Source organism: Trypanosoma melophagium (assembly GCF_022059095.1).
Source record: "Trypanosoma melophagium isolate St. Kilda chromosome Unknown ctg3segment0, whole genome shotgun sequence".
Classification (NCBI taxonomy): domain Eukaryota; phylum Euglenozoa; class Kinetoplastea; order Trypanosomatida; family Trypanosomatidae; genus Trypanosoma; species Trypanosoma melophagium.
In genome coordinates, this window is record NW_027125162.1 from 84774 (window position 1) to 99471 (window position 14698).

At 41.8% G+C, this 14698-nt stretch overlaps 7 protein-coding genes across 7 annotated transcripts; 1 reads left to right on the plus strand and 6 right to left on the minus strand.

Moving 5' to 3' along the window:
- Positions 1 to 875: 875 nt before the first annotated feature.
- On the minus strand, positions 876 to 3641 carry LSM04_009228 (Pumilio RNA-binding repeat; the record flags this gene model as incomplete). The annotated part of the gene is made up of 1 exon (XM_067336954.1): positions 876 to 3641. The coding sequence occupies one exon, from the start codon at positions 3639 to 3641 to the stop codon at positions 876 to 878; it is 2766 nt and encodes a 921-aa protein (XP_067189987.1).
- A 1292-nt stretch (positions 3642 to 4933) lies between these two features.
- Positions 4934 to 6883, minus strand: LSM04_009598 (uncharacterized protein; the record flags this gene model as incomplete). The annotated part of the gene is made up of 1 exon (XM_067336955.1): positions 4934 to 6883. The coding sequence occupies one exon, from the start codon at positions 6881 to 6883 to the stop codon at positions 4934 to 4936; it is 1950 nt and encodes a 649-aa protein (XP_067190005.1).
- A 232-nt stretch (positions 6884 to 7115) lies between these two features.
- LSM04_001550 (uncharacterized protein) lies at positions 7116 to 7511 on the plus strand (the record flags this gene model as incomplete). The annotated part of the gene is made up of 1 exon (XM_067336957.1): positions 7116 to 7511. One exon carries the CDS (start codon positions 7116 to 7118, stop codon positions 7509 to 7511), a length of 396 nt encoding a protein of 131 aa, XP_067189630.1.
- Positions 7221 to 7736, minus strand: LSM04_007013 (Ribosomal protein L34Ae; the record flags this gene model as incomplete). The annotated part of the gene is made up of 1 exon (XM_067336958.1): positions 7221 to 7736. One exon carries the CDS (start codon positions 7734 to 7736, stop codon positions 7221 to 7223), a length of 516 nt encoding a protein of 171 aa, XP_067189891.1.
- Positions 7737 to 8248: 512 nt separating this feature from the next.
- LSM04_005181 (uncharacterized protein) lies at positions 8249 to 9304 on the minus strand (the record flags this gene model as incomplete). The annotated part of the gene is made up of 1 exon (XM_067336959.1): positions 8249 to 9304. The coding sequence occupies one exon, from the start codon at positions 9302 to 9304 to the stop codon at positions 8249 to 8251; it is 1056 nt and encodes a 351-aa protein (XP_067189812.1).
- Positions 9305 to 9951: 647 nt separating this feature from the next.
- On the minus strand, positions 9952 to 11088 carry LSM04_004895 (Dehydrogenase; the record flags this gene model as incomplete). The annotated part of the gene is made up of 1 exon (XM_067336960.1): positions 9952 to 11088. The coding sequence occupies one exon, from the start codon at positions 11086 to 11088 to the stop codon at positions 9952 to 9954; it is 1137 nt and encodes a 378-aa protein (XP_067189797.1).
- A 1067-nt stretch (positions 11089 to 12155) lies between these two features.
- LSM04_007508 (Heat shock protein 70 family) lies at positions 12156 to 14624 on the minus strand (the record flags this gene model as incomplete). The annotated part of the gene is made up of 1 exon (XM_067336961.1): positions 12156 to 14624. The coding sequence occupies one exon, from the start codon at positions 14622 to 14624 to the stop codon at positions 12156 to 12158; it is 2469 nt and encodes an 822-aa protein (XP_067189920.1).
- Positions 14625 to 14698: the final 74 nt, after the last annotated feature.

Sequence of the window (14698 nt, forward strand, 5' to 3'; positions counted from 1 at the left end):
GAACATACACTATACACATAAAAAAATACATATCAGATCATTCAAAAAGATATTCACATAAACGTACAAGAGCACAGCAATAATAATAATAATAATAATAATAATAATAATAATAATAATAATAATAATAATAATAATAATAATAGAAAAAAAAAAACACACACACACACAAACACAAACATCCATATTCTCAAATACATAGACAAACATATCTTTTCTCACAAGCGTGGGAAGAGGGGTAGGGAATCCTTGTATATATAACACCATGACCTCTTGAAAAGAAGGCATAAAAGCCAAAAAAAGAAAGGAGTAAAGGACCAAAAGAAAACAGCAAAACATACACAGAAAAAAAAAACAGTCATAGATAATAATAGTAAAAAAGATATGATAAAGAAAAGCAAGAAAGACACCCATATATTGGTATTGCCCATACACCTTTTCCCCTCACGCAGTGACAGAAAGGGATAATGGAAAACTTCATCAGAAGTATGGCGTTTGTTTTAAAATCGTTCACAAACCTGTTTTCCCTTTCCTTGCTTGCTTAGATTCCTTGTATTATTATTTTTTTTTTCTTTGCGCTATTGTTTGTCGTTGTTATTTTATTTTTGTTTTTTGTTTTTTCTTGCATTGATAACGTTTTTTTTTTTTTTGCTCTTTTAATTTAAACCACCATACATACAAGGATTCTTTTTTTTCTTCACAGGTGCTTATCCCCTCGTTAAGAAAGGGTAGGTATTGTTTGGTCATCGTCGACGTTTTTTTTTTTCTCTTTGTTGGAGATCAATTATTAATCTACTATAAACGCAATTTCTAACGAATGCAACGCCATGACCACCCCTTTACTCAATCATCGAAGAAAAAAAAAATCGCAAGGTTTACTGCATTGGTAATGGAGGTGGTGCACCAACAGGATTATATCGATCACTTGGTGCCCCTGTATTCATGCCAGGATAGACATTGGGATTAGTGCCGTTGTACAACATAGGTTGTTGCAATGGAGGAGAAAAGGTGGGGTACGGCTGTGCCCAACCATCGCCTTGTACATGATTTATAAGGCCATTCCCGTTAGCATAAATTGTGTTGGTTGCATAAACGTTGTTTGTTTTATTCATTTGTAATGGTTGTTGTTGTTGCTGCTGCTGTTGTTGTTGTTGTGTCGTGGCATCCACCGCCGGGTATGGACTATACTGTCCTTGAAACGCATACGATTGTCGCTGCTGCTGCTGCTGCTGTTGTGGCAGCATTGTAGGATAGCAAGGTTGGCCACCAACGGTCAAATTGGGACCCGGCATGACTTGTTGCTGCTGCACTTGCTCTTGTTGTTGTTGCAGTGGTGATAAAACGATCTCTGGTGGGGAGCCCATGTATCTGTAACTGTACCCCGGTGCCGGGGACAACGGCAGTGCCGCACGGCCGGCCACTGAAATGGGCGGAGGGGCCTGTTGATACGGGTTTGTTGTCATTGGTGGGCTTTCTGTTGGTGCAAGGTAATTGCTCTGCGGGGGAGAACGGACATGGCTGCCCCCACGGCCTCCCATCATGCCGCGATTCTTCTTTCCGCCTCCGCCTCCACGGGCAACGGTGTTGTATTCGCGGTAAACAGGAATGTTGTATAACTCTCCTTCTCCAAACGAGAACATTCCCATGCTTTCCATTTTTTGTACAAGGTGTTGACCGTACACTGAGCGGCGGATGTTCATAATATGCGGTTTTGTCTGCTCAGCAATGTGACTTTGTTGATCCTTATTTATTTGTTGAAGAAGACGTTGTACAACATAGTTAGCATAAGGGTCTTGCATCATTAGTACAAGATAGTTTCCATCTTCTGTACTACCCAGTGGTCGAGTAAGCGCCTCCACAATACGTTGTAATTCCTCATCATTTGCCTTAACAATAGTTTTTTCGGCCACATTAGATGCAAATTTGCTACAAGACAATGCGTACACATGAGGAATCAAAAGATCAACAAATCGTTTTCGCAAATCTTCAGGAGCATTTAGCAAACCATGTTGAACCACATAGTTACCATATTGATCCATAACATATTCATGTAAGTGTTCAAGTACTGCCTCCAGAAGAGGGCGAATGTTCACCTCAGTAGCAGATGAACATTTCTCAAACACGCACTGCAATACACGACATCCATAAGGATGTCTTGATAGTGACTGGAGACGTGGTAAAAAATCTTCCGTTACAAATTGTGCTTTATTTGGCATTACTTCTATAATCTTTTGCGCCACATGATTTGCATTTTGATCAAAAACACACTCTACGAGGGAGTCCCTTAATTCGTGCAGTATCTCTTCACGTGTTTCTTGTGAACCTCTCTCCAGAAATCGTTGAATAACACGACAACCATACATTTGAAAAGAAAACTCTTTTAAGCGCCCAGTCGCATTTCCCATGAGTTGCTTTGACATGTCACTACCTACAGGTAGCACATCCAAAAGTTTTTGTAAAACATAATTTCCAAAAACGTCAACCATTAACTCACAGGTACTTTGTAGAACTTCATTAAAAATAGGTTCAACATTTCGTTCATCTTCAAGGAGACGTTGTACAAATCGGCTTCCATCTTGGTCTTTACTCAGAGTAACAACATGACCCTTTATATCATCAAAGGAGCAATCTGCACGTACCCCATCAAGGTATTCACGCAACCATGGGAATTCATCCCTTATCGATCTGTTGTTATTTCCATCATTACCGTTTCCTTGTTTACGTGTACTATTTTTAGCACTTCCATTCTGAAAAGAACGTGTCCCACCACGAGATACCCAATGTGAAGGAGTTCCATTTTGCCGTCCCACATGAATTATAGACTCATCTCGATTAGGAGAAGCACCACAGCTTTGAGTTCTCTGATCAAGATGATCTTGAAGACAACTTCCCATTGGGGTTGCATTGCTTGAAATATTTTCAACAGGGAGATTAGAAGAAACCAGACAAGCATCTATGCTTGACGATGTCGGTGTTTGATTTTCCCCTTGCTTTGACTGATTTTTAGCCAATGATTCCAGGACACTTTTAGCGAAAGCCACACCATTCTCCCCTGCATCCCTAAGTGTTTCACTATTAGCATGATTTGTCCTCAATCCAGGAGTAGCAGTGGAATTAGAACCGATGGCCTTTGTGTTATTGCGGTTGGTATTATTATTATTATTATTATTAGTAGTAGTAGTAGTATTAGTAGTAGTAGTAGTAGTGGCAGTATCTGTAATACCTTTGGCGTTCTCATACGTTGTCTTGTTTGCTGTGGTGATACCACGACCCGGAAGCGTTGTCTCCACGACTCTTTTGAGTCCCCCGCGGCTTCGGAGTGGGACGAGCATGCGTGGGTCTCGCGGGAACTTGGAGTAGTAGAGGTTGTGGTACTCCTCGGTGTAGCGGTACTCCTCCTCCGGGGGGACCTCCTCCTCGAGACTGCCGCCCACGCAGAGGGTGCCATCGGCGGAGAACATCGTGAGGACCGACGGCGCCGTCTCCGCCCGCCGCACAGCCCGCGGGTTCACAAGAGCGTTCGCCCCGCCGCTGAAGATGTCAACGCCACCGGCGAGCCAATCAACGTCCGCTGCCGGGGCCGCCCCGTCGGGTGATTCCCCCGTCACCGCCACCGGTGGGAAGTTGTCCCAATCTGACATCAATGTCAAATGTACCTGTCGACTGTCGTTGATTCTATCTTATACCTTTTTTTTTTTTTTGCCCCCTTCAGGGTTTGTACTACTTGTAAGGTCCTGTGATTTGTCTGTTGTTAAACACAGTAATGGCACACTCACTTTTGAAGATGTTCACACGCTTTCCTATTGCCTCCTCTAAACTTTTTTTCTTTTTTTTTTTCTACTTTTTTTCCTTTTCTTTTTTTTCTCTCGATGTAACTAATTTCTAGCTCTTACAGAGACAAACAAGACTAATGTATATTAGTGATTTGGTTTTTTTTTCTTCCTTTTTGCTTATTTCCTCTTCACCCTTGCTCTTGCTTTCTTTTTCTTTTTATCCTTGCTTCTTGCCTATGTATACACGTGCGTATGTTTCCGTGAAAACAGCCCAAACTCACTCTTGTTATTACCTGCGCTCAGGGTGAATAAAAAACAAGAACTATAACCGATATGCACACTCGAAACAAGTTTCCTCAGTTCCATTTAGAAGCAATTAAAAAAAAAGGGGGAAGAAATAGCAGATCTCACGAAAGAAAATACGGAGGCGAAAAAATATTTTTTCGAAACGTATTATTTCTAATTTAAATGACTCATTTTGAGCCTTTATTATTACATTGGGCAGATTAAAAATACAATGTTCTGTGTAACTGTATTTAACGTGATGCATTAACCACCGGAGGAGCTCATCACCGGTTCATCCTCTACATAAAAACATCAGGGACCCTCCACACCCACTGAAAAAAAAAAACAGTTCTGTCAAGACCTTGCGTTTCCTGTACCGTGGTCAACTCCCAGCAAAAAGACAGAAATGGAAAGTGGTCAGCAGACAAGATGTAAACAAGAGAGATGAGTGGAAAATAGAAAAATAAGGAGTTATACACACATACACAGACACAAACACAGTCATACAAATGCAGCATCACAAACGTACGGAAACAGAGGCATAGTACAATAAGCAAAAAAGGGTAAAACAGAAAAAAAAAGATAACAGTTCTACGAGTAATCAAACAGAAAAAAAATTCAAACACATGGCTGATTTCTAGACAAAATAACAGTCTGGAAAAAAAAAGACGAACAGGAGGGTGAGTATCTAGACAGTTTATACAATTGGAGTGAGAGGGGGAACTTTAAATCAAGAAAAAAAATCTATGCCCCATCTCTTCTCTCTGTTATCATTCTGAGTAAAGTGAGAGCCATTCTCTTTCTTTTTCCCCCCCCCCCCCCCCAACCTCCTTCTTTCTTGAACAAGAAAAATAATACAATGAAGGGCTGCAGAATTAACGCAGAGCATTCATGGTTGCCGAGCGCCTAAGCTTCAAATAATGTGAGGAAGCGCCAACCTTAGAGGACACATTTCTTTCCTCCCTTTGAACCGCATACTCTTGGTATCGATCCCTCCAAGTGGGTGTACGAGCATATCGATTATAATGGTAGTCAAAATTACTTTTAATGTTACCATCATTATTATAACGGTAAGTGTAATTCACTGCAGTTGATGTTCGGTGAAGTTTTTGAGCAGAAAAAGAGCGAGATAACGGTTTTACTGCAGATGTATATGACCGCATAAAGAAGTTTGCACCTGCCAATGAAACTCCTTTGCTGTCTGAAAGAGTGTCAGTACGACTTGTACCAAGTCTACGACGACGAAATGACATCAAATTTGGAGTAGAGATACCAAAAGGATAGTCATTCATTGTTTCTCCTCTGCGCCGTGGAGTACGATTATTGGTGGCAGGTGAATTTCGACGTTGAAAACCGCATCGAGGTGTGGTGATACCACTACGTACGCCTCTTGCAGATATTATTTCACGGCTTATAGCTGTTCGTGGAGTTAAACAAGGGTTATGAGAGGAGTACAAACGTGTAAAGACATCTTCCTTGCGTCGTGTGCATTTCCTCATGCCTTTTAATGACGGTACGACTGGAGTAGACAAATTTTGCTTATCGTCCTTTGTGAAACGTTCTTGATGATGACTTTGTATGGCTTTTAAAGATACCTTTTTGTCAGCGTAGTTTGAAGAGATATTACGGTCAAATGTATCCGCTGCTGATGATGACAATGGTGTTAAAGAATTAATTAAAGACGCTGGATGCCGAGGCCGTAGTCGTGCTGATGGAGTGTTTTGTCGTGAAAATTTTCGACGCTCTTCCGATGGCAAACGTCTAAGTGCACTGCTGGTACCGGGACGAACAGCAGCAGGTGGTGCCCGCAGCTGTCTTTCCTCCTCTAATCGATGCAATTGGTTGGGATGCACAATAAACGTCTTGTAGTGTTCATCCCACGCCGAACAGCTTACTTGTGCTGCATACATATCTGTTGGTGCGGCACGGGAGTCCATCTCCCTTTGTGGTCGCTCCACTGTACGATTCTCATTGCTCTTCTTTCGTTTGGCCAATACTGGGGCATTACTGCACTTCTCCTTATATACCAGTACCGGTGTAGGGTACATGAAGGTATTGACTCTAACCTCACCAAGGGGTTGCACAGGAGTTTGAGATTTTTGAGTTCGTACTGAGGGTGCTTGAATTGATGGTGAATTCAATCTACTATCTACCTCACCATCATCACTATCAGGGGCATTGTGACAATGCGACATAACAGTGGAAATAGGAAAGAGAGGACGTTGAGTGTGTCCATTGTATTTCGCTTCCCTTTTGGAAGGAATAGGAGCAACTTGAAGCGGGGATGGTGGAATATCAGAATCATTCAATACACAATGGGTTGCACGTTCCACAATTTTATGCTGTATTGGGTGAAACTTGTTATTGGATGATGTCGAGACCTCTTTACCTCGACTACTGCTTCTTTCACCATCACCAACGGTACTGTGCATTGTTGCAGCTCTTGTAGGAGGATCAATCACTGTTACAACAGTACCTGATGTGGTTCTCCCATTTTTTGTTCTATCACTTACGTTAAGAAGAAACGACACTGCTTCGTCTGCTGATTTACCTTCGAAAATCATTCGAAGTGCTTCACAGCGATGATCAGCTGTTGCTCCTGCCATGATATTAAGTTCCGAAGTTGAAAGGGTGCGCTTAGCTCGTAAAAGCATTGCTTGGATAGAAGCAGGTAGTCGTTGCAACGAACGTTCCCGATCCTCCTCAATCTCATCACTGAAAGCATCGTCTGGCCGAGTTCTAGAGAGAGACGTCTTACGGCGTCCTTCTTCTTGTTGTTGTTGCTCTCGAGGCTGCAGCTGCTGACGCTGCCGTAGTCGAATCATCCTCGGTCTTTTTTTTTCACTTATTTTTAACTCTTATAAAGTAACAATTTGAAAGGAGTCTACAAATAAAGAGAAAGGGAAAAAAAAGCAATGCAAATCATAATCAAGGCAAAGATTATCAAAAGCAAACAGAGAAAAAAAACCAAAGGTATGAATATGAAACCATCACAATGGAAACAAAAAAAAATTAAATAAATATATAAATGACTCAAAGGGAACAAATAAATAAAAAATGAAAACAAAACAGGCGAAGCTGAAAGAACCATTAGTACAGGAAGAAGTATCACGCTATTGTTCGGGCTTCCTCCCACACCAACATCTTTGGTCCTTTTTTGGTTTACTTCTTCTTAAGGGTCGCGCCAACGGGAGCCTTTCCAGCAGACCTCTTGGCAGTGGTCTTCTTTGCACCAACAGTCTTTTTGCCAATCTTCGTGGCGATCTTCTTCGTGATAGCAGCCTTCTTCTCCTGCTGGCGCTTACGCTTGGCATCGCGGCGCTTCTTCTCTGTCTGCGACTTGGCGTGGGCCCTGAGTGCACGCTTGACGATGCGCTGCTCCTCCACGAGGAATGCCCGCACGACGCGGTCCCGCACCTGATCGTGGCTCAACACACCGCCGTAGGGGCGTGAGGTGCTCTTCTTGTGGTGGGAGGCGAGGCGGGCCTCTGTGTGGCGCAGGGCCTTTGTGCCGGCGAGGCGCTTGTGGCCGAGCACCCACGGCGTGTGGGGCCCCTGCGAGCGTTTCCCGCGCTTCTGCATGACGAGGCGGTTGCCGGGAGTGCGGACGAGTTTCATGCGATTGCCGCGCGTTGCATAGTGCATGCGGCGGCGGTACTGCACACGTGGGCACGCCATCTCTTGTGTGTGAGGCCTTCAGCTATTCCTATCATGGACAAGCAAATAAATAATAATAATAATAATAATAATAATAATAATAATAATAATAATAATAATAATAATAATAATAATAATAATAATAATAATAATAATAATAATAATAATAATAATAATAATAATATGAATAACAATCAGCGAAATAGGGAAAGAAAAATTATTTTCTAGTATAATCATAATTTGATCATAGACATACACATACAGAGAGAGTGAGAGAGTGTGTGTGTGAGTGTGTGTTTGTGTAGCAATTAGCAAGACCAAGGATGTCTAAGGTGATGTGAAAAAAATAAAAATAAAAATAGATAAAAATAATAATAATGCGATAGAGACTGTGTACACCAGAAACACATACTTCTACACATATACACAACAGCCATCACACATTTGCTCTTGGTCTCACTATTTTTTTCATCATCATTTAACTATCTTTCCTGGGGGTTTTGCACCTACTAATACGTTACACAACATGTATTTCAACCTTTTCCCTCGCTTTTATTTGATGAAAGAGCTATTGGACCGTGTTCCACGAAACTCTCTTCCATCTCACGACGTTTATATTCCCTCTGTATGTCTATTAGATTGCCAAAGCGGTCTGAGAAAAGTTCCCCACCCCCTGTTAATGCAGAACCTATGTACATTACTCCCCAATAAAACATGTGAATGAAATCCATCGATTCCAATGGGGAATCAGGGTACCGCGTACGCGACTCAAGTTCCCAATCTATCTGATGCCATCCTTTTTCCCGAGCAGCTTCAAGAATTAAATGATACCGCGCCGGTGCAGGTAGTGCTTCCAGTGGGTCCTCTTTTTGTAAAATATCCATTGCAAGGTGGTAAATCTCGCTATACCTCATACCAGAAACTATATGTTGATAATCACGGCGGTCTTCAGGACTCAGCAAAAGTACCGTTTCTACCTCACGGTAGTAAAGCATCAGTGCAATGAATAAGCCAAGCAAAATCAACACAAGGAGAGCAAGGTGAGCAAAACGACGCCACCACTTGAATTGTCGCTCCGTTATATTTCTAGCAGGATACCACAGAAAACCGTACCAACGAGTTTGCGCGTAGCGGTTAACTATATCGTGTTTCTGTTCTGGTGAAAGTTGCAATGTCATTTTTTGTTCTCGACTTCGTCGCTTGCCATTTAACCGTTTTAATGCAAGTAAAAAACGAGAGGTGCTTCGGTCTTCACTAGGATCACGAATCTCCGGATTTAAGGCAGCCAGAGGATTCAGTGGCATTTTGCGCCCAGCACGAGAACCAAAACCAAGAAAACCACGACGACCCTCCTCTACCTCACCAACGGGCATTCCAGTGGTGTTCACAAACACCTTCTCATTAGCCCCACGCAGCGAGGAAGAGAAGGGAGAAGAAACGTTAGACTCCTTCCTGGGCAATCGCACTCGACCAGATGGAAGGCGTTCAAACCTATACGAGATTACAATAGTCACTGGTAATAATAGTGAGGAACAACTATTGCAACTGTTTGATGTCAAAGATAATGCGATAAAATGATGTCTTCTCATTACATAAACTTTTGATAATCAATAAAACCAAAAAAAACAGTGTGTCTTTATTTTCTTTTTGCTATCTCTCCTCGTCAAAGAAGAAATATAAAGAGAGAAAACACCATTGAAGAAATGCATCAATCAAATGAAAAAAAAAAGAATCAAAAGGACCAGAGGACAAAAAAAAAGTCAAAACAACACTACCACCAAATATTTCTCCTATTTTTCGATCGTTGCTTTATTCCCGAACTTTTTCCCCTAAGGTTTCCGCACGAACAAAATAAAAACTCATTTAATTGGGAGCGGAACAAGTGGTGATAGTAGTTAGAGTGGGTACAATATGCATAATGATGGTACGAAACCAAGAAAGACGAAGAACAATAAACAAGTAAATAAAAAAGAGTTAACTACAAAGATTAGGATTTACGCAAAATATCGCATGACCATGTAAAGCCATCGTTTATCATCCCTCTATTTTGTTTTCGTATTTTTTTTCTCCTCTTTTACCCCTACCACAAGTAACACAAGAATAGAGTTCTTCATGTTAACATAAAAGTAGAAAATTTTCGTGCAGAACTGCTAGCTCGTATTCATATTCCTCTATATATATATATATTTCCCCTCACACCTATTATACTCAGAAACCAGTCCTTTTTCCAATGTTATCATGGCATAGCGTATACAGTTCCCTGTGTTGTACGGTGTTCGTACTGCTCACCATTATAAATATCTTGGAAGAGCTCGCTAAGAGGTGCTGGCTTCTGCCGCTCCGCCTTCTGTAGCTGTTTATCAACATCCTTTTTCACTTCCTTTTCAAGTTTTGTCATCTCATCTTCTGTCATAAGTCCTTCCTGAAGCATGAAATCTTTCATTTTGTGAATGCAGTCACGTGTTTTACGCACTTCTTGAATGTCACTCTTTGTACGATATTGACTATCAGGGTCACTCATGGAGTGACCAACGTAACGGTATGCGTCAAACTCAATTACCATAGGTCCCTTTCCAGAGAGACACCATTCCTTTGCCCAACGTGTACCTTCTTGCACTGCAAGAACGTCCATACCATCCACACGAATTCCAGGGATATAATCCCCACGACGGTACATTTCAGGTTGGTATGAGGCACGTTCCTTGCTCGTACCCATAGCAAATTGGTTGTTCTCACAACAGAAAATCACAGGAATGCGCTCCAATGCTGCAAGGTTCATCGCCTCAAACACTTGTCCCTGGTTTGCTGCACCATCACCGTAGAAGGTAACAGCCACATTAGATGGCTTATCGCGATTTTCCAATGCATAACGCCAGGCGAGACCTGCTCCAATAGGCACTTGTGCACCAACGATACCATTACCACCGTAGAAGTTATTCTTCACTTTGTACATATGCATACTGCCACCTTTTCCCTTGGAGCATCCATTCTCCCTGCCAAACATTTCAGCAAACACTTCCTCAGGGGTACCACCACGAGAAAGGTACCATGCGTGATCGCGGTAACCTGTCACGATAGGGTCGTCAAATGTGAGAACGTTCTCCATACCAACAGGAATAGCTTCCTGTCCAATGTACAGGTGACAGAAACCACGAATCTTCTTGAGTTTGTATGACTGATCAGTGAGTGATTCCATACGACGCATACGGAACATCATTTCGAGACCGGCCTTCATCTGCTCAGGGTCGTATGTCGCAGTAGTAGGGACAGGTGGCAAATCATCACGACCAGCAGTATGTACCTTGAAAGGTTTCTGTGGGTTGAGGGGGATAGTCTTAGTGGCTAAGAGAACACGATTCGCACACTTAAACATGTTCCCTTTCTTTTGGTAATTCTTTTTGTTGTTTGTTTTGTTTTGATATATATTTATATGTATATTTCCCTTTTTCTCTACTATGTAACCTTTTTTTTAAGCAGTGGTGTAGCCTAGATACTATTATGCACCTCTGATAGCTTTATTTAATTCCTTCTTCAACCCTAATGAGAATCTTGTTAATTGAAAGGCAAAAATCAAAACGTAAACAAAATCAAAAGAGTAATAGGCCACAAAAATACATACACATATAAATACAGTACAAAATAAGTCTTAAAAAAAAAAGCTAAATATCACTAGTAAAACCGAATTTATTCAAAAACGCAGATGGTCCGGGCGTATCCTTTTCTAACAGTTCAGTTTTCCATGTATACCCTCCTATATATATATATATATATATATATATATATATATATATATATATCCGTTTCTATACTTTGATGAAAGGTGTATATTTCTTTTTTGCTATTACCTATTAAAGAAGAAAAATAAAAGAAAAAAGAAAAAAAATCGAAGAATACAATATAATGAAGTTATTGTTGTTTTGTTTGCTTGTTTTTTATATACTCTTATTTTTCAATGCTTCCAAGAAGGAAGTACAGGGTCAACCACATAGAATAAGGGAAAAAAAAGAGAAATATATAAACAAAGACATATATAATCGTCTCCTTTCACTTCAATTTTTTCTTCATTCAGTTTTTTTCCGATCATTCGCTCTTTTTTTTTTTCTTCATAGATTTCTGAAACATTTCTCCCAATAGTAGTTAGCAGAAATAATAATAATAATAATAATAATAATAATAATAATAATAATAATAATAATAATAATAATAATAATAGGATTCTACTGTGTGTGCGTCACTGTCAATTCCCGTATCTTCGCAAGTGTGAATCACAAGGAACAAACAAACAAACACATACACAAGTTCAACCTCCCATCACGTAAAAAAAAAAAAAAAAACATTGAATTTATCTCTGTGCACTGCACTTTTTCAAATGTTTCCTTTTTTCCCTCCATTATTTACGTCGTCTCAAGCCCTGTAATAAGTCCTGCACTTCAATTCTGTTTAGTCTAGGTTGTCACCACCCTTTTGCGCCTCCTCATTCTCTGCAGAAGCCTGTGATGGCGCAGTTTGGGCATTTCCCTCCGCCGCCTCCTCGTTGCCGGTCGTCTTCTTCTTCTCCTCCTTCGGCTTCGGTGGGGCCGGCCGCTGCACGACGGCCCGCACGCCCTCCACGACACTGTGCAGTTTCTCCTGCAGCATCGCCCGCGTGATACTCGGGGCGGCCGTCTTTGGCGCCTGCAGGTACTTCCCGACCTCCTGCTCCGCCCAGGCGAGGGCCTCGTCGCAGGTCGTGGCGGCGGCCCGCAGCTCCTCCTCCGTGATGTGCTCCATCTTGCCAATCGCCTGCAGTGCCGACTCGCGGGCCTTATTCACATCATTCTTGAATGTCGTCAACGCAAAGGTGACATCCTCGTAGTTGAGGCGTCGTCCGTTCGCCGCATCGCCAATCTCCCGTAGTGTCTTTACACGCTCCTGGTAGGCAGCGAGATCCCCATCGGAACCATCGTCATACAGCCAATTTTCGTACTCGTTGCAGAGTTGAACAAACTTTGCCTGCTGCTCCTTTGTTACGTATTCAGCAAGTAAACCTCCTTCTGCGATGCGAGGACGATTGTCAAGAATGTAACTTTCCAATTCATTTTTGCTTTCACGTGTCTTGGTGAGCAATAAATCACGATCATGCATCTCTTGTTCCTGTTTTTGGAACAATAATACCATGGAAGGAGGAAATCCAACAACATCAAGACGTGGTGTAACACTTATTTCCACTCGCCGCTGTTTTTGCTTCTTTACCATCACCTTCTCAGGTACTTTCTTCTCACCCTCTGTCTCTTCATTAGCTCCGTCGCTTGTATTCTTGCTGCTATCCTTCTTTTTATCATCATCTTCAGTTGCAGGTTCTTCCACTTCATACACTTCAACAGAAACGGCGGAATCAATAGTAACAAGACCATTAGGTTGGAGGCGTACACACACACGCACTTCAGTAGCAGTAGAATCCTTACGTGGTGTTCCAATCTCCCATTCACCAATAATATATTGTTCAAGTGGCATATTTTCCTTGACATGGGGACTCTCATTATCATAAAATGCGTACAATTTAAAGCCACCAGGTCGTTTGAAGGTAATCTCCAAAACTTTGGGATAGTGATCTTTTGCACCAAGTACTGTGACCACTTTGTTGATATCTGGTAAGAAAGGCACAGAACTGGTGCTATTGGCGTTCTCCATATAATAGCCAAGTTTAACAGGATATGTTGGTATGTCACTTACAACAAATTCACGTACCTTAAATTTAGGTGAAAAAACAGCTGCAGTAATTGCTGCTCCTCTTGCAGCAGTTTCAGATGCATTGAGTGTAAAATTTGGAGTTCGCCCAAGCAACTCCTCTGTTGCCTGCTTAAACATAGGAATACGGCATCCACCACCAATCATTTCAATGCTGTGGAATTTAGCTGGAGGTACCCCACATTCATCAAAACCACGTTTAACAACTTCCTTGAAGCGTTCCAAAAGTCCGGTGGAAAGCTCCTCCAGTTTGCTGCGTTGAAATGATGAGATATTAATGTCGATGTCCATAATATTCTCCACGTGCAGTTGTGCCACCTGATTACCTGAAAGAAGATATTTAAGTCGTTCACATGCCTGTAAAAGGCGAAGACTTGCCCGCTTATTACTGGTAACATCCACATTGTACTTGGTTTTTACCTCTTCTACCATATGCTTAAAAAGTTCATAATCAACGTCACGAGTACCAAGATGACGATCAAAAGTACGGGCCAAAACCTTCAAATGACCGCGCCAGAATTTTGCAACCGAAAAGACGGTTGTGCCGTATCCAATATCAAGAATACCGACCACCTGTCCTTCTGCCTCTGTCTCGCCCAGTGAAGAACCACGGAAGATGCCATAATCAATACCCGCCGCTGTGGTGTCATTGACAAGTGAAAGACAGTTAAGTCCGGCGATTTCGCAGGCCTGTAACATCAGTCGTCGCTGTTCTGCAGTGTAGTAGCACGGTACTGTAAGTACACAGTCACGAGCGTCAGCTGGAATTTTGGGATCTGTAGTTGCGGCCACATTTACATATACGCGGAGTCGCTGCAGCAGCATAGCCAACACCTGTTCTGGATAGAAATAGGTCATGTTACCACAATAGTTCACGCCGAACATGAGACGACCACTTTCGTCACCCTTTACTTCACATGTTAAAAATCGTCGCTCTGCCTCAAGATGTGGATCATCCATGTGCATACCGATGAATCGCTTAAGTAGGAAAACAGTATTCTGTGCATTGCGTACATAGCGGTCAACGCCTTGCTCACCAATGAAACGTTCATTTTCTACAAAGGAGACTATAGTAGTAGTCTCTCGTTTGCTCACTTCATTTGTAACGATGTCAACACCACCATGACGCGTGATTGCAACAGTGGAATTTAAATTGCCGAAGTCAATACCAAACACAGACATTACGGTTACACACAAACACAAAAAAACACCTTTTTCTCTTTATTTCTTTCCTTTTTTTTCTCTTTTTCTACGCC